The sequence below is a fragment of the Musa acuminata genome, chromosome BXJ2-9 (genome assembly GCF_036884655.1).
Source record: "Musa acuminata AAA Group cultivar baxijiao chromosome BXJ2-9, Cavendish_Baxijiao_AAA, whole genome shotgun sequence".
NCBI lineage: Eukaryota > Viridiplantae > Streptophyta > Magnoliopsida > Zingiberales > Musaceae > Musa > Musa acuminata.
Genome location: NC_088346.1, coordinates 12201928 through 12221061, shown reverse-complemented (window position 1 = coordinate 12221061; position 19134 = coordinate 12201928). Strand labels below are relative to the sequence as shown.

The following is a 19134-nucleotide window of genomic DNA, read 5'->3' as shown; positions in this document are numbered from 1 at the left end:
TTAGATTCGCTGTCGTGCTAGAGATTTATATATTTGCAATCTTTAAATTTAAGTTTAGCTTCGTCCATGTATTTTCTTTAACCATTAAAAGAACACCATATGTTCACTACTAGCATCATTTAAAGAGCATGAAGGGAAATTATCATTTACTATATTAAGAATATTATATATATATATATATATATAATCTTGAATTACTAAAATCACCAACCTAATCACGATTCCCAATCTTGATGCGCACCGAGAATCATCCTCCAACACCAATCTTAAGGAGATTGCAGATGACAAAAGCCAAGCCACCTCTTGTAGGAGCAGACCCACCCACCGCCGGAGAGAAGAACCACGACGAGGTCGCTGCCAGACGACCTTAAACGCTTGCGATTAAAAGAATATTATTTAAAATCAATATTATGCTATTATTCCATCAACATATTTTGTCATTTTTTTGACAGCTAACAGCCAAGTTTCAAGTCTTTACAAGTGCAACATCAATTACTGGTTGATATAAGATTGGAACAGAAAACAACCAACATTTATTGGTTGTCTAGATAATATTTAGATCGCACTGCAACAATGGAGGAAGAGAAGCTATATCAATACTTGATTGCCTTGCCGACTCAAATGCTTATATACAGAAACAAAATATGAACAGATCCAAATTTGGCTATTAGAAAGAGTGATGTGAATCCATGATAGATAATTACCATGCTACTTTACTAATGATAGCATCGCCTTAAACCCTGTGGCCAAGTTGGAAAGGAGAGAAGCCAGTATAGGGTGGTAGAGTGGGGGGGGGGGGGGGGGGGGGGGGGGGGGGGGGGCGGTGATGCCAAACTGCAGGGTTTTCTAAAATCAAAGGACAGTATTTTTTTTTTGTAATAACGAGTGGAAATTTCAAGTGTCATTAGCTTCAACTCCGATGCTAGTGATGTACCGTACCAAACAGCATCCAAGAAAAAGGAGATACAGGTTCCAGAAAGCTTAGAACATTCTTCCCCAAACCTGCTCTTGGAAAATAGAAATCACTCGATGCAGAAGGCCTTTCCAAACTGTATACAGTCCCCCCAGCAGCATGAGTTAGCAAAGATGGTGTCAGAAAAGAGTAGTTAGGATCAGGAGTTTCTTGGATTAGGTCGCAATGCTTTTGCGAAGTAGTTGCGGATCTCCGGGATGATCCGTTGAATCAGATGGGAATGCCTACAGAAATCCATCAGGGACATGGCTTGAGTTCGTGTAGACCAAGTTAAGAAATTTTGAAGAAACAGCAGAGTAGAAAGTACCCTGGCTGAATGCTTATTTTGTCGAATTGCTCCAAAATAAACAACACACAAGTGTGCCTCAGGGACATGGCATGGAATGCCTCTGACAATTCATACATGCTAGAGATGTTGTCTATGTTGACATCCTGCATAAGCAAAGAATATTTCAGCTTTAATACATAACTACTATTACTAGCCGAACAAAATTTCTGAAAAGAAGGAAAAATATATCTATTCACCTGTGCGATAGCATATTCACATAAGCGTTTAAGACCCTCCAAAAGATACTGATCTGCAGCTCTTAGTAGGTCTTGTGCGATATTAGTAGTAACCTCGACTGATCCTGTGTATATAAATCTGCAAACGAACACCCAAATGTCAAACCCCATAACACAAAGCATCATTAGTATGAAGAGTAACTGCACTTGCCGCATCATCAATTCAAAAACCTCCCATCTTATATTAGGAATCTCAATGTCTCTTGCATCCTTCTCCTGTAACGAATCAGTAAAAGTAAGACATTTTTAATCAGATCTTACTAGGCCAGAACAGGTACTACGATATCTTGCTCTTTCCAGAAGCGACTTGTTAAAAAAAATATAACTTTCGTCATTCATACTCTGACATTGTTTAGTAGAAAAAGTTTCCGAACATATCATACACTGACATTCTTGGGGCTTGTAAATACCATAACTTTGCAAGAACAATTATTTATCCACCTGAATGTGAGTAAAGCCTAATTATAGAGGAAAAACAAACATGGTAAGAATTAAGAGTTTCCTTACCCTGTATCCACCATCAAACATTGCACGAAATGCATCTGAAGAAGCAAGCAAAGCAATTCTGTGTGCATAGAAGCGCTTGCCTGGAAGAGAACAGGAAAAGAAAACATTTTAATATGTAGCAAATAACTGATAGCATCCTCATGAATGGGAAATGAAATGTGAAAAACTTTATGAAAATTTTAAAGGTTATCCACATTTTTTGATGGAAAATAACAGCATAGTAAGAATATTCTACAACCTTCAACCAGAAAGGTAACATCTGATAGCGTGGAGCTATTCACATACTGCTCACCCAGATAAACCTGCAGGAAACAAATGACTAGTAACACGTACAATGCATTGATTGGAAACAATAACAAACATTACTATTCTGTTCTCACAAAAGCAAATCCAAACAACATAATTGAAGTTTTTCTACCAGGCACTTTAGGAGGATGTCACCAAGATAAGATATAGTTGCTTCTATATTCATAGAGATATACAGCTGTCTGTTCTGAGTCTTCTGACAAACTGGTAATTAGCTTTTAGGACCTTTGCATAATTCATGCATTTCTCAATATTGTAGCATGAACAAGTTCCAATATGAAGTTAATCCTTGTACACCGGGATGTCCAGTGTAAGAACACCAATACTGAGAATCCAGGATCTTTAAATTATTAAAATAATAATCATGACATTCGATGTGAATAATTTTCTTTCCTTCCTCAATGTGATCAGGAAAATAAAAAGATAAAGGCACCCACATTAATTTCAACAACCATCTCAGTGTGAAAACTCAAACACACATGATGGCACTAATATAAGAACAATAATGCTGCATTAGTAACTCCTTTTTAGCTATGAAAATGCCAGTTGTCTATCCCTTACCTGAAGGAATATATTTATCACCTAGTTTTCTTATGATTCCAATTATAATCCAAAATCATATTTTACATTTGTAGCACAGATTTCTTGTAGAAGAAATGATATTTTAGATAAAAATAACCATTTTCCCATTAGAATAAAGGCTATACTTGTGAAGTAATAGTTCTTTGCTTAATAATACCTTGATAGTGACAACTGTGAAATTCGACAAATATAGAAGATAATTCCATCAATTTAAATAAAATATTATTTTTTAAGTATACAAGTTTTAAGCATTGAAATCCCGACCCTTTTTATTTGTATCTCCATGATTATGGAACAAATTTTAATCATTAAAACTCATAGCAAAGCTAACTAATGCCTGTTTTAACAAACCTGAGGTGTGGGGGATGGAGGAGCTGCATCCATAGAAGAGAGTGTCATGGCTTTGTTAGCCAACTTGTAAAGAGCAACTGAACCATCTTGTTGCTGTTTTAGATTAGTAGACCCCAGTAGATCTAGAAGTAAATCAAGCCCTACATTGAGAATTGTTAATTAACAAACAAAGATATTTTCTTAAAGTACAAAAGAGAAATGAAAAGGATATCAGTGGTGAAAGGACGATACGGATAACTGGACATGTAACAGTTACCATTGTTATCAACGAAAATTGTTCTTTGATCCCCAGGTGAGCATAGATGAGCAAGAGCCAGTGCTACACGCCTTTGAACAACCTTCTCTCCAATTCGCATCAGATATAGCAAATGCATTAATACCTGAAAGAGCAAAAAAGCAAGGTACAGGATGTTACTATCAGAAGTAAACATGATTTAAAACTTGGAAAGTCAATGTTTGTCAATCAATTTACAATGCAAAGGACCTAAGAAACAAAACCCACTCGTCCAATGATCTTCTCTTCTAATCTTTTCAATGTCTTTGCTACACAATCCTTTGTTGCCTGCAATTGAACTTATATATCTTGTTAATGCACGATTTAAAACAAAACAAGATTGACACTCACAACCGAAAGCATTGATCTGAAGCATCACATCAACATACCTGGACAATGAACTCACCATCTTGGAGCTTTTGAACACCTCCTACCTTGATAAAATCAGAAACATTATCCTGAAAAAAAGACAAGAGTAAGCCTATCTGAACTTCTAGCATTATAAAAAATAACAGAGAATCAAGTCAGAACAAAGGAACATTTGATGTAGATTCACCTCATTGTCTGCAATTCCATAAAGAGCAAATGCAGCATTGTGCTGCAGAGATCCATTTTTTGAGTCAAGAAGTTTCAGCAGAGGAACCAAACCACCATTGTAGACAATACCAGCTTGGTTGTGTGAGTCCTATAAAGAAAAAGGGTCTTTGAGACACGCCAGAAATTAGGTACTATTGACCACATGGAAGCTTAAGAAACAAATCCAGCCAGAACAAATTCGAGAGAAATTATTAAACAGGAAAAAGAGAAGTTTTTTATGACCAAAGGATATTATCTTAACTACAAGCACAAAAGATCATAGAAAGCATTTAAAAGGAGCATGTCGAATAATTTCAAAATGTGGCAAATATCTGTTATAGAAAGATTAAACTTAATCATCCTTTTTTTCTAAGAATTTAATGAAGAATTATTCAAAATATAAATGAAAAATCAATCTAAGTAGAGAATCAGAGGAAAAAACTTAAATTTGTTGTCAACTCATTTGACACCAAACTAGACTTGTGAAACAGTAAGGGTACAAATATTCTACAATTCGGTATATCCAATGCTAGAAAGTGCACAATGGAGGCGCAGCCCAAACAAAAATAAGCCATGGCCCAATGAACCACATTGCTAAATAGCAATAGTGTTCTTGAAACTTCAAATTGGTAAGCAGTGCTATGACCCAATATATTACAAGTCATATGTCCGGAAGCTCTATCTGAAGTAGGAAGCTTTCTTTTCCCCTGAACATTCCTTCTCATGGATTTCAAATTTTCAAATTAATGCTTTAACCTAGAACTATAAGTGTGCTAAAGAAAGCACATAAAGCTGCATTGATGAACGAAATAGTAACAAAAAATTGAATGAGTTATTCTTGATAATAGCCTATCCGAATCTTCCATATACAAAGAAATAGTAACAAAAAATGGCAAGAATAGCAATGATGAACGGAGCTAGCTTTAAAATAAACACTAGTAAAATAGAAAAATTAAGATATGATAGGTATCAGATTGAACGGTAACATATAACAATAACCTGGGCCAGCCTGCCAAGAGCAAAGGCAGACATCTCTTTAAGTTGAATATCTGGGGACTGAAGCATCTCAATCAGTGGTCGTACAGCACCCCTCTGTACAATGTGCACCTGCAAGAAAGTCAAGGTAGCAGAACAGGTACATGGATGAGATTATAACTTAACCTATATCAATATTATCCTTCAGACAGAACAAAGAAGAAAAGCGTTCAATGAAGTACTTTGCAATCTGAATCAGCTGAAGCAAATTGCCCTAGTAATAAAGCTGCTTCCCTTTGGCTCTCCGTGCAGCATGAACTGTAATTAATTACTTGCTCAGTTTAAAGGAATGCAGAAAGAAGTCTTTAACCAACCCAAACATTCTATGATGAATCTAATTTGAAATTACAACACGATGTACGTACTTATCAAGCACATAAGTGCATATTTTGCCATCATTATCACACAATTATATCTTCCCACTTGCAAACTAAAGTCAAAGATCTGTAGCAATAGTGTAAAAGGCAGTGTGTCACTGGCATCTGCTTCTGTTGAGTACTTGGGAAAGTTAAATCCCAAATGATATGAATGATGGCACCTTAGGTCATTTTGCTTGTTCAGAAATAGCATAACAGTTAAACATATGATAACTATTCGCCCACAGGTGTCAATTAAAGAACTTGCAATCATATACATCATAGCATGCTGAACACCATCGAACTAGCTATGCCAATCACCCGGGCCAAACTGAGCGGGTAGCTTTGAACTGGCCTAATCCAGTTGGAGTTGATTATGTCCAATTTGAGATGAATTGGGGTCATATACATCATAGCATTTACCTATCAAGACTACAATTGCACTTCAACAAGACACAACTCACACAATCAATCTTCACATAATTCACATGATCATTCTTCAAATTTCTCTAATTGAAATGAGAAATCAAATAACTTGGCTGATCAGTTATGGGTAAATGACATTGCTAAAATTTATCAAAAATCTGCACCCATGCATCTGTTTAATGCAGTATGGTTTTCTATTCCATATTCATCAGGAGAAGCAGGAGGGAAAAGTTAAACAACTGAAAGATCCTTTTATTCTAAAGGAATCAGTTCTGGGAAGTCAGACAGCTAGAGTCTAATCTGTTGAAGTAAATGCAGAAAAGCTGATTGTTAAAGAAACAGAACACTAGGTTGTTCATTCCAATGTTAACCACAGCAAAATCAGGAGGCCAACTTGAAGTGGGTGACACTTCTTCCTCCATTTCCTACTAGTGATACCATAACCTACATTAGTTTTTAACTCTATTTCTGCAATCACATTGCCAGCCATACCAATGATAAAAAATACAAGCTAATCTTTAGATCTTTGTTGACCCTCACCAGCTCAGAACACTGCTTAAATTAATTGAAAATCCACACCGAAAGAGAATTCCAAGCTTGATTTTTCAGAAGGAAAAGAAACCCTTTAGTTTTCTTTCAAAAAATATCATAATATGAAGAACACAATGTCCTTCCTTTATGACCAGGAGCCAACTCTAACCTTTTATTTTCAATCAGATATAAAGTTCAGATTTCCTGATCTCGTTCTAGAATTAAGTTTAATCCTACCAGCATAGCAGCTTTTATTGAAAGTCAAATCACCAACTTATAAATGAATAAGTTAAGATGCAGTTCAGGATTGTTCATCACATTCTTACAACAACTAAGGAAAGCACAAATTGAAAATAATAAATGATAAAATAACAAAAGAGGTTTCACAATCACCTATTGACAAATGAGTCATGCTACCTTAATCAGGGCAATGAAGTCCAAAGATATACCTTAATAAGCCAATTACAGGTTGTAAAGCTCCTGCAAGAAGAACTTCTTTCTTTATGTTAGGTGATGAATGAACCAGATTCCCAATTACACCTACCTGAATATCAAGAGAAAATCAACTGGTTAGCTGGACATTGAAAAAGAATAAATCTCAAAAAATTAAGAAACATGAGTACCTTTAAAATATAGATAACATGAGTTTGTCATGACATCCAAGGAATAGATAATAATAATTCAATGTATTTTTTTATTCAAAGCTGGATGAATCGTCCACCGTAAGTCTGTAAAGCTGCATGAGCATTATTGCAGTGAACAACAGTTCCATTATGTACTGCATCCCCAGAAGATTGTCACATTGCATGAGCTAATTCATAGCTTTGTCATCAGCTTGTCTCCAGTAAGTGATGCATCTCTAAATCATGATTTCAGGAAGATTATTCAGCAAAATGTTCCTTCCCAGAGACACCAATATGACAATTTGTTAATCAATTTGAACTTCCATCATAACTTAAGGGAGTGTCACTTGTTGAGTCTATTAAATCATTCACCTCTATATGTTACAATGTAACAATGTTTTAGACTACAAGTATGCCACTTTCCACAGTAATTATGTAAACAATCATGACTCTGAAAAATGTTGTACTTCTCCAAAACTGATTATAATGGAGGCTATTACATAAACCTCAAATACCTACATGACTTCCCTCTACCTACCTGAAAGATTAGGCATTGCTTGATGACTCATGGAATCATGAAGGTTATCTAGATGTGTGATATTCTCTTGTAGATATTGTTGACCTTCATTACTTTGTCACTGTTTCGAATTCCAACTACTGTTTGATCACTGATTAGGCAATTTACTATATTGCAAGTTATAAGATTCTACCTAACAAACTTTGCTACACACTGTTATCAACAAGTCAAGTTACAATACACTTATGACTTAAGAAAGTTCAGGATGTGAAAAGTTTATACGTATATTAAAAATAGTTGCACATCTATGACATGGACCAGTCAGCTCAGATGTACTGAACTTAAAAAACATGATTGACACTAATCACTATTTTTCTAACCTAAGCATTACCGGTGCAGCTCTGAAATACCCAATTTAATAAATTGATTGTACTCATATTGGAAGCTGGAACCAACTGGTTCTAGAAAAGCAATGGGAGAATAAGGAGGCACAAGAGAGACATGGATCAACATGAATCCATCTCTCATTAGAAGAGAAAGTAATATCATCTGAAAGGTACTGCAAGCCTAATGTCACCCTCGACAATATAAGCTAAGTGCTCTTCCTTCTCAGCAACTGATATGTAGCACTATCATTGACAGAGTCATCAAGAGTAGGAAGTGTGAAGCGGGGAAGGAAATTGTAAATTAGTTGATAGATACTTGGTGGCAAAGGAGGGAATAAAAGTCCAAAACTAGAAAGGAAAAAGGGACAAAATTATCAAGATCATAGAACAAAAAATGGAGAAGAGTGTGAAGCAGATGGCACTAAAGAGTATGCAACTAGATTACATTGTTGTTGAGTATAGGTATACTTTTCTTCAATACTCTAATGGTGTCCAAACTATAACATAGTAATAAATAACGTGGATGGATCTCCTTTTCAATTTACTTGATTGCTTGTACAACAGGATGGGGTTAAGCACATTCAAGATCATCTGAATATTAACAGCGATCAACCTAACAAACATGCTTGAGTTGCCAACCCTGATAGGATAATGCTCTAAACATTTATATCCTCCAAAAGCACTAGGATTCACCTTACATGCATCCAATTCATCATAACTAATCCAGGTGCAGATCGAGCAGACTTCACGAATCAAATGCATTCTATTCAAATAAATTAAAATATTTGTCTAAATGTGCAAGATATCAGGCCATGTGTTTCATCTGCATTATCTCACCGCCTCATAATGGATGGCAGCATCCTCTGATCGAAGCATGAGAATCAGCGTGGGAAGAGCATTACATTCCACAATCTGCAAATTTAATTTGAAATGAAATAGCAGCAAAAATATTTCCAAATTAAATGTATAAATTTTAAATCAGTTAGCAGAATGACCTGGTTCTTGTTACCATCATTTTTGAATGCCAAAGTCCGCAGGGCACCAGCAGCTGCTCTCTGTACCTTCAGGTCTGTAGACTCCAGCAATTCAACAAGCGGTGGAATTCCACCTTCAATTCTAGAAAGCATTAAAGACAACAATCAGAAAAAGATGATATGCTAAATATTCAAAAGCAAAACTAAGTTTTGTGCGAAAGAACCTGACATAAGTTTTGATATTGCTATTTTCATGAGCAAGATTAGTTATTGCATCAGCTGCTCTCCTAATAACACTATTAACTGCTCGGCAATTGGAACCTTTTTTGTGCCTTCTTAACAGATTAACAAGCAGACGCAAGGCACCCGCATCAACTATAAGTTGCTGGTGTTCAGGCTGTTAAAATCATTAAAAAGCACTTAGACCAACAACAAGAAAAGAATGGAACAACTCCAACAAGAGGAAAATAATATTCATATACTATGAAGTAATCTATCAAAGAAGCAGTAGAAGTTATACATTAGTTGACACAAAATATTGGTGAATTATGTGAAAGCAAGAATAACTATTAAATTGTGCAAATACATTATGATTCTGCTAAAAACAAATGCATACAGCAAAATCTTCATAACAGGATGACAAAACAAAAAAAACCACTAAACTTCTAAATATCTTCAAATTACAACCTATGCCACTTGTAATGTGCATCTTGGAATGGAAGAGAAGTTTGAACTTAACAACAAATAGTGTTAAGAATGTTTAGTCTATGTAAGAGAGTAGAAGTTGATACAAAGACCAGCATCAGAAGACAATCTAAGGATTATAAACTGATACCGGATGAGTTAAGAAAAGTTCCTACCACAAATACAAAAGGATGTAGGACAAGTTCAAGAACAGAGCGCTAAAAACAAATTGACACAAACAAGATGAAAAATAAATTGTTAACCATGCCAACTTTTAAAGAGAAGGCATGTAAAAAACCACAGAAAACTATTTTATCTCATATTATCTTCCCTCTTAATATGCAAAACGTGTAAATCAGTGAAATTACTAACCACAAGCTTATCAAGCAGCCAATCAACTAACATCGAATACAGAACTATAGCAAGTGAACCGGTGAAAATCTACAAAACCCATGTTCGAACACTGAAAATCTACATATCCCTACCTTGCAAACATCTGAAATTGCATTGCTTACCTAAAAACAGGACTTCATTTTTACATATATTAGATCGCGGTTAAAAAGAGGATCCTTGTCCCATCCTCATAATTTGTCTCAACTAAGATCATAAGAGCTTCCGGGTTTCATGTTCACATGAAAAAGTATAAAAAAGTGCTACCGTGGATACCTTCACTGCAAGAAGTCCGAGAGCAAAAGCGCTCCCTTTTTCGACCTCATGTTCGAAGGGGCGATCTCCTCCGGCGGCACTCCCTTCCCTTGCCAGCAGAGGCGGCGGCTCCTCCAGATGCTTTACAAGGGCGGGCACCGCCCCTCCTTCCACAATCACATTCACAACCTCCTCTGCAGAAAGGATCGGCAAACAGATCTATCACCATCAAGCATCAATAAGAAATAAAAACCCTAAAACAGACAGCAACCAGAACAACACAACATCAACGGACGAGCAAACTGATTGAAAGGAAGAAAGGGTTCGGCGGACCATTTTTAGCCAGCTCGGCGAGGATGTGGGTGGCGCGCTTCGCGGCGGCGCGATCGATGAGGCGCCAGGAGAAGCTCCGCTCGAGGACCTCGACCTGGGTCCTGACCTCGCGGGCGAGCGTCTTCTGGGACCGATGGCAACAGATCTCGTCCCCGCCCGCCTCCCCTCCATCCTCCGCCTCCCCGTCGTCCCCCTCTTCCGCCGCCGGCACCGAGGCCGCCGACGAAACGGCGGCGGCGACGTCCTCCTCCAGCTTCCGCTTCTGCCCCTTTCTCCGCGGCCGCTGCTGCTCCGCCTCCATCGGTCCCAAGGAAACACAGAACAGAGAGATGAAGGAATTCGACTGTGAAAAGAGAGACAGAGAGAGAGAGAGAGAGCGAGAGAGAGAGAGAGAGATGGTGTATATAATAACATTTATTACAATTTGTTTTAATGAAATATTATTGAATGCATGCACAAGAGAGTGGGTGTGTGCCCGGTATGAATGAGAAGCTCCGATCCGCTTCAAATACTCCATGGATAGAATACCAATCGAACCGCTAATATCCAAAGACGCTTCATATTAAACGGTTGTGATGCTCGAAACGTCAACCGATCTAAAACGTGTTTTGGAAAGGATCTGGTCCATGTGATGTGGCAGACGGTCCAGCGTAAAGAGGGGAAACGCTGATGGCCGCTAGCCGGCTTTTTCTTTCTGAAAATATTATGTTTTACCAGCTCGACTGTATACCTTGCATCTACCCTCCTTATGATTCGAAATATCTTCTGGACCCACCAATGATAAAGCAGGTAGCCTCGGTAGGTGATCGCGAAGGTTCCGAGGAGGGCGGACGAAGAGGGTTTTCGAAAATTCGTGTTTCCCGCGCCAGCGAAGCGATCGACGGCCCAGATTGCCTTTCGATGGGAGAGATGGTCCCGTGCCGTACCCAAGCATTAACATCGCGTGTTCGACATCCTCTAAATTACTTTTTCCACTAATGACATTTCGACCCTCTCTCGTACCAGGCTCATCACTGGAGGAGGCGGTGGCCATCCCCATGAAAAGGTCGGCGTGTGAGGACAAGTAGTGTCCTTTGTGTTTTGCGATATGGGAATGAAATCAAAGAATGCTGCGACATATCTATCTATCTATCCTCACGCATCCAATCAAGGTCTCTAAATAACGCATTTAACTCTTAAATTTAATGTAATACATATATCCATACGAATGCTAAGATTTGTTCCATATCTTATCATATATTAATTTTATTAAGAATATTATAATAAAATTTGTAACATCACAGTAAGGCTTTTTTATTTTTATTTTATAATCTCAAACTTTTATTCCACTATTGCATAATATGTGTACTACATGACTAATACTAGATAACTTTTTAAACATATTAATATCAATCAAATTTTATATTTTATTATACTGTATTTTTTTATATATTTTACTGAAAATTTATTGGGATTGATAAAGATTTTAAATTTCTTAAAACTAATGTCCTATGATGGCAAAGAATCATAATACTATAAGGAGTTATTGTGGAAAAGGAATAATACTCTATCTGGTTTGATTTTTTTATATATTGCATATCTTTAGGGTTTGGTAAAGAAAAAGTAAAATATAAAAATTACTTTAGATGCTTTTCTTGTTTAAGTAGTTTGATATTTACATGAGAGGATTCATAATAACTCAAGAATCTCATAATTAATCTTATATAGTAAATAATTTGATTTAGATATAGACAGAAGTTGCTATGCTTTTTGATATATTTTATATTATTAATTATTAATTATTTTTAAATTTTCTCCTCTTCTCTCAATAAAATTTATAAATAAATATTTTGATTCAACCAATTATATGACTTTTCTTAAGCTCAATCTCAAACAGTCGAGAGATTTGATATATATATATATATTCAACTTAAAAAGAATACATAAAAATATTACAGATAAATATCACATATTTTTGTTGTTGTTTCTGTCACGATATGATTGATGACGAAGGAATTCTAAATGCACGAGCAATATTTACGCACCAATTCGTAATAGGCCACTGGACCAGCCAGGGGGCCACGGAGGCTACCAATCAACCGACAGGTAGAAACGACAACGTCTTGTGGGCAGCCACCACATAATGTAGCAATTGTTCGTACGTACCCACAGAATATTGTTTATGGATGTCGACGAAAGAAAGCATCTGCCTTGGCATAAATAAAAGAGTAACACTTAATGATAGTTTTCATGTTGTAATTTGTGGCACTCACAATTGGAATGCTCGTACCATAGTACATATCGTTGCCACACATGTCAATGTCATTACTCAAAATTATAATGAGATATATTATGTGATATCAAAGTTTATAATGAGCGGATATATAAATATATATATATATATATATATTGCTAATTTGGAGTCTTCGTAATACTTGTGGCGTTGGAAGCGGATCGATTCACAGCCAACCAGACTCGCTTCCTCGCTCATGGGAGCCGCAAGGTGTTCGATCTCGGTGAACGGTTCCCCGAGCAACCGAACTGCGGCGAGGAGCAGAACGAGCCGTCTGCCGCCGCCACCATGGCTGCCCTGGCCGAGAAACAGAAGCAATATACCCCATCATCACCGTTCGAGATCGTGGAGATCCAAGTGCCGAGACGGGAAGAGAGACGGCGGCGGCCGAGATGAGGATTGGGTGTCGTCGCCATCGGCGTCGCCTTACCAAGTGCTCGGCCTCGATCCCACTTGTTGCTCCCCGGCCCAGCTCAAAGCCGCCTTCCGAGCCCGCGTATGTCATTATCATCTTTCCCTCTTCTTTTCTTCCTGCCAGTTCCCGCTTAGTGTTTTCTTATTTGCTTTCCTTAGGTATAAAAGGAAATATTAATTCTGGTGCTCTGATTTCTGCAACCCTTAAAAAGATTCGACTCATCCTGTGTGTATTGTTTTAGCAAAACCAAGCTCAAATTTGGATCTTTAGCCTCGCACAGAACCGTCGTCCTTTTGCACTTTTGTAAGGATCATTACTAAAGTTATTTAAGGGTTTACATTCATGGTATGCGATTGTTTAAGTGCATTTTTCGTTTTGGAAAGAGGTGTTGCCTTGTTCATTCATGCGAAAAAAGGTTTGGAGTGTGTTGATATTTTTCAACATTTCCTACGATCTTTTGTCACTATGTTCTAAAGAGTGAAATAGAGAATCTTTATTCCATTTATTACACTTTGGGGCCTCCAGTATCGAGATAAAAGATTAACTAAGATGATTTTGACAATATAAAATGTTCTATTCTCTCTTTATTTTCTTCTTCTCTGTCCTTATTTCTCTCTATCTCTATCAAATGTGCAGTAACATATGTCACTTTGATTACTCAATACTTGAAGTGCACGATCAATGCTCATTTCTTCTTTCAGAAGAAAAAAGAGCTTCGACTTACAGGGAACCATGATCATGCACTTGTTTTCTAGAAGTAGCCATGATCACAAACTAGTTACTCACACGAGTGAATTCATCACAGCATGAAATGAATACGTTAGGTAAATTTTCAATTTTATCTCTTCTCATTGCATCATGGAACAATTATTATGTTAACATATTGAGAGTTGTCCTAGCTTTGGTCATTATATTACAAATTTGTACGGGATTAGATGCTGAGTTGATGATTTATTGTATGCTTAACCTAGTCCCCCAAAATCTATGATCAAATTATTTTTCACTTGTATGGACACTATTTAAATTTATGTTGTAGTTTTTTTATATATTGCTATAAGAAAACATCAAGGTTCTTTCCTGTTACAGGTTAAGGAATTTCATCCAGATGTGTGTAAGGACATGAAAGATGCAGATGCATTGATAAAACGTGTAATATGGGCCTATGAGGTAATTCTCATCATCTGGTGTTCACAGTGGCTCTAGAAATATATAGTTTTCCAATTAATATTCTAGAAAAGAACAAGCTAGAATTTATCAAGCGAAAGAATGCATATGTAATGCCTTTGCAAATTGCCTTAGTATAATTGTGTTGATTGCCTGGTATAATTATATCTATTTAAGATACCTTACTTTATATGGGAGAAATCATGTCTATGTAAACCTTGAAAGTGCAGCCTATGAGCCATTTTTCTACCTATGTTTTGTGGGATGCACTGTCAAAAGCAGTCTGGCTTTGGTAGGTTTTCCAACTATGTGTACTGGATGTCTGATTAGCCAATGTCTTAGGTTTCCTTTTTTTTCTGTGCTATGATTGATCAATCAGTCACTGTTATCAATTGTTCGATCATTTCATTCTAGGCTTATATGGTTCTGATCGGTTGACCAGTTTAGATAAATCAAATATTAGACAACCCTATTTAAAGTCATATGGTTCTACTTTGATGTCATCTCGATGTTTCAAGAAGTGGAGATCTCTGAGATTGTTAAGCCAAGACATTTTTGTTGGATACCAAAGAGGTCTTATCTTAAAATTTCTGCATTTTGATATGGGTTCATTTAGTTATAGAAGTGCATATTATAATTGTTGATAAACAACAAATCATAAGCATTTATCTTCGAGTGACAAAGAGGAAATATTTCAAGAGAAACATGTTGCATGACAATGTATTCTTATACATTGTGTTTATTTAGGTTTCTATGGTATTATCTAGTGTGATACAATATATTTATGACATAATTTTTCATTACGATATATGTTTACAAGTGTAAGATCTATACTAACCATAGCTCATTGCTAAATGCAGATATTATCTAAAGACCAACCAGATGAGCCCTTAAGAAGGTAGACAAGAGTACCTAATGACTAAGAGTATTTGTAGTTCGATCATTCCCAGCTGAGTGCTGCACTGAAATTATGCTTGAATTTTTTGATGGTTGGCTGTTGTTCATCGAAAAAGATTTTCTTCTCGTGTTAGAATGCTATCTGTTGTTGGTTCTGTTTGTTTGACAAGCATACTTGGAAATGTTGGATGAAATCAGAAAAATACTGGGTAAAGTAACATCTAAAATCAATATTAACTAAAATTCATGAAAATGCACCATTAGATGTTTGTAGTTTGTACTCTATTAAAGTAACATCTAAAATCAATATTAACTAAAAAGTATTTTAGCACTATATGTTTGTACTCTATTTTCTAACTTAGGGTCCAATTCTGGAAATCATAAACAACAAATATTACATTTAAGAATTTTCTTTCTTTTTCTTGGAGAAGGTTGATCACTTTGTAGTGATCTAACGAGGTCTTTACCCATCAAGCTAATGAACAAATATTACTTTTTGATTTTTTCATACATCAACTTCTAATGGATCAAAAAATACACACCTTCAGTGAGATAAACGAGAATTTGCCATGTTAATTTTGATAAACATTCTTGGTATAGAGAATTGCATAATGCTCCTAGAATGCAAGCTTCAAGAAACTTTTGCTTTTCAGTGTGAACTATGTAACCTGGAAGTACATACAAATTCTAAAGCTTTTCTTAAGAAAATTGGCACTAGTGTTCTTGTTTTGTAAACACAGGTTTAACAGCATTAATATATTAAATTATTGAAGAAATTAATGTCCAAATTAATATAGATATTCATACACTTTTGTTAGAACTAGAGGGGTGATTTTTGTGTCCAGAAAAATCATTTTACAAACCTGCATATCTTTTGCTGTCGGTTCCTTGATCTAAAATATGTTGTTCTGTAGGCCAGGCGTTGACCCTTTCGATGAGCCAGAATGTGAAGCTTATGATCTCTTCATCAATGAGTTTCAGTGTGTTGGTAAAGGTATTCTTTTTTACAACTGTTGCATCAAGCATATATGATACATCTTTTTGTTTCCTTTCTAGTTTCTCGTCTCTTCCGTCCTACATATCGAAATTGTTTCGTGCAGGATGTCCATATTCTTGTGTCAAAAGGGCACCCCATGCCTTTTCTTTTTCTCCTGAGAATGCTACAGCTCGTGTGATCTCTCAAGGTCTGTTATAGTTTTAGTTTCGTTTCTTTAGTTACAAAATTTTTAAGATAGATCCTGTATTTTCTATCTTTGAACATCAAGTTTGTTGAAGTTGAACATCTAACAAGTCATTTCCGTTGGTTTATGCACTTATTCAATTACAAGATCAGTAATACCCAGGTACTTCTATTTTGTTCAAATGTTCTCAAGTTACAAGTTATACTTTGTAATATTTGGCCTAAAAAAAAGAAACTTGTGGCCATTGCATCAGAAGTCATCCCATAACCACCTCAACTTTTGGTTTTAGTTTTTCAGTCTCTTATTTCTTTATGCTGCCTTTGTTGGGGAATGGGGATATCTATTCTATATATCATTTTGTGTTTGGAAAGCCTTTTTGTTGCCCATGAGATTATTGTGCTCTTTAGTGTATGATTTTTAAAGTGTTATTTAAACGACTAATAGATTTTGTAGAACACAACTATTAAAGTGCACTTAGTGATTAAAAGCTTCTGCTAGTTTTTATAAACCATGAACTTGAGGTTTAATTTATTTAGTTTAAGAGAATATTTTCTTGTAAAGAATTCCATGGGGGTCCATGTCTTAACTTTGATCAAAAAGTTTTACATTGGTCATCATTTCTGCGAAACAAGTATTATATATAACCAATGGAACAGTATACTAATGGTACATAGTTCATAAAGAGAAGTCCTATGCACAAAACATGTATGCCTGCAATAACACAAGTCCATCGTATCACATTATTTAGATATTATGAGTCATGTTTTATATGTTATATCATCCATTACCTACACCATGTTACATGTAGCATTTATGTGACACATGCCATCAAGCTATGTAAAGTATAAACACATATCCATCATATCTTATTTCTATATCCATTTACATCATATACTCATGTCATAACTGTGGAATTACCACTTATTGTTACCTTGGTGGTATAATTTCATTCAAATATATCTTCCTTCCCTCCAAAAATCCTATCAAAACTCACCCAAACACTGCAAATGTGTGATCCCATGCATACCGCTCACACCTAGGGTGCATGGCACACAAAGATTGTGACCATGTACACACTTCAGTTCCCAGTGAAAGTTCATGCCTGAGTTCTTGGATTTGTTTCTTAACCAACTACTGAGCCACTTGGTGCCGTAATCTCTTCTGCAGGACATAGCGATGATTACCTCGTCCAACTTGCTGTCGGACAGTGCCCAAGAAACTGCATACATTATGTCACACCTTCTCAGCGAGAAGTATTAGAGGATCTACTTCAGAGGTCAGTGATGTGTATAATAGGCAGATCGTGATTGTATCTTATTTGTCTTAAAAGTCGAATAAAGAAACATAGAATGCAGATTATATATATACCTCAGCTAATTTCATCAGTTGTAAAAATCTTTTGCAGTGCCTTAGCCGCCCCGTATGACATAGCGGAGGCAGCTTTGCTCGATTCTCTAATTGCCAAGGCAAAGTTTGAGAACAACAGATATCATAAGCCAAAAAGAAAGCCGAAGGTTTCAACTGAATATGTTGATTGGGTCTGAGGAGTGGACTTTGCAGAACACCTTCTCGTAAACTACATGGAATGCAATAACATGGTGGTTGTACAATAACATGCAAGGAAAGTAATTTAGGGCGTTGGTTGTATAAGATGTGTGTTCTTTTACCTCTGTGGTTTGCTTGCCCTGTCACTGTATATTGATTGAGAATTATGAGACCGTAGCAGCTATACTCAGTCCATGTAGTCTATTTTCACCAGCATAGCACTTGTGGTTGCTGCAAAAATTGACAATATTCTCTAATCACTGTAAAGTATATTTGTTAATATGAACTCTGCTATGCAGTGTTATAATTTTGTCGGTACAAAGGGATAACTTGCTCTCATATGGAATAATACTTCATGCTGGTGAAATAAATTTGTCCGATATATTGGCATGCAATATATATAACAAAAATGATGACATGGGGTCTCAAGAGACCTATGTGATTGTCGTATACATTTTTATTTATATGATGTTTGATAAATTAACAATGGTTTATAGATATGTTTGATTATTAAAAATTAACATATATAAATATTTATGTTATTGAGATAAAACTACTGCGATGAATACATGAGTTATTATGAAGATAGAAAAATGAAATATTTTTAAAAGATAAAATGAGAAATAATCTTCTAAAATGATATGAACAATGTTAAGCAGTGGGATAATTAAAATCAGTGGTATGATAAAAAAATATAAAAAATCTTAATATAAATTATTGATAAATATTTAAATACTTTTAATTTAAGTAAAATATATTTCAATGGTGATAAGATTACTTTGGTTGTGGTAACGACATGACACATATCAAAGGATTCAATCGGTTCTCAAATATATTTTTCATTTTAATTGTTTTTAACGGTTCAGATCAAATCGATCTTTTGATATCTATTCTTATTCGAATCAAAGCGATGACGACAAGTGATTAGAGGGATTGGTCGTCATTCCGTCCGTCAACCACGTTGACCGTGATGATGCAATAGAGTCAAATGCAGCTCCCCGCGGGTTGTTCATCCAC

The 19134-nt window shown here is 36.0% G+C and overlaps 2 protein-coding genes across 2 annotated transcripts; one reads left to right on the top strand and one right to left on the bottom strand.

The window, feature by feature from the left end:
* Window positions 1–824: 824 nt before the first annotated feature.
* LOC103998233 (ARM REPEAT PROTEIN INTERACTING WITH ABF2) lies at window positions 825–11020 on the bottom strand. Its single transcript, XM_009419652.3, has 19 exons — window positions 10644–11020; window positions 10332–10504; window positions 9206–9378; window positions 9003–9123; window positions 8845–8919; window positions 6931–7025; window positions 5351–5426; window positions 5133–5240; window positions 4114–4242; window positions 3947–4015; window positions 3786–3845; window positions 3540–3663; window positions 3284–3423; window positions 2283–2346; window positions 2045–2124; window positions 1689–1753; window positions 1499–1616; window positions 1281–1405; window positions 825–1197 (listed from the first exon to the last, which is right to left on the bottom strand). The coding sequence occupies exons 1-19, from the start codon at window positions 10942–10944 to the stop codon at window positions 1113–1115; spliced, it is 2181 nt and encodes a 726-aa protein (XP_009417927.1). The 5' UTR covers window positions 10945–11020; the 3' UTR covers window positions 825–1112.
* A 2036-nt stretch (window positions 11021–13056) lies between these two features.
* Window positions 13057–18424, top strand: LOC135623172 (chaperone protein dnaJ C76, chloroplastic-like). Its single transcript, XM_065125802.1, has 7 exons — window positions 13057–13411; window positions 14417–14497; window positions 15355–15392; window positions 16306–16385; window positions 16492–16575; window positions 17740–17848; window positions 17978–18424. The coding sequence occupies exons 1-7, from the start codon at window positions 13112–13114 to the stop codon at window positions 18114–18116; spliced, it is 831 nt and encodes a 276-aa protein (XP_064981874.1). The 5' UTR covers window positions 13057–13111; the 3' UTR covers window positions 18117–18424.
* The last annotated feature ends 710 nt before the right edge of the window (window positions 18425–19134 follow it).

What these genes read in the sequence shown, in the direction of transcription:
- LOC103998233 (XM_009419652.3), bottom strand. Translation starts at nt 10,944, where the DNA reads ATGGAGGCGGAGCAGCAGCGGCCGCGGAGAAAGGGGCAGAAGCGGAAG. An exon ending in CTCTTGGCAGGCTGGCCCAG is followed by an intron (nt 4,243 to 5,132) that starts GTTATTGTTATA and finishes TTTTCTTTATAG; the next exon opens with GACTCACACAACCAAGCTGG. An exon ending in AAAATAAGCATTCAGCCAGG is followed by an intron (nt 1,198 to 1,280) that starts GTACTTTCTACT and finishes GGATTTCTGTAG; the next exon opens with GCATTCCCATCTGATTCAAC.
- LOC135623172 (XM_065125802.1), top strand. Translation starts at nt 13,112, where the DNA reads ATGGGAGCCGCAAGGTGTTCGATCTCGGTGAACGGTTCCCCGAGCAAC. An exon ending in CCAGATGAGCCCTTAAGAAG is followed by an intron (nt 15,393 to 16,305) that starts GTAGACAAGAGT and finishes GTTGTTCTGTAG; the next exon opens with GCCAGGCGTTGACCCTTTCG. An exon ending in AGCTCGTGTGATCTCTCAAG is followed by an intron (nt 16,576 to 17,739) that starts GTCTGTTATAGT and finishes TCTCTTCTGCAG; the next exon opens with GACATAGCGATGATTACCTC.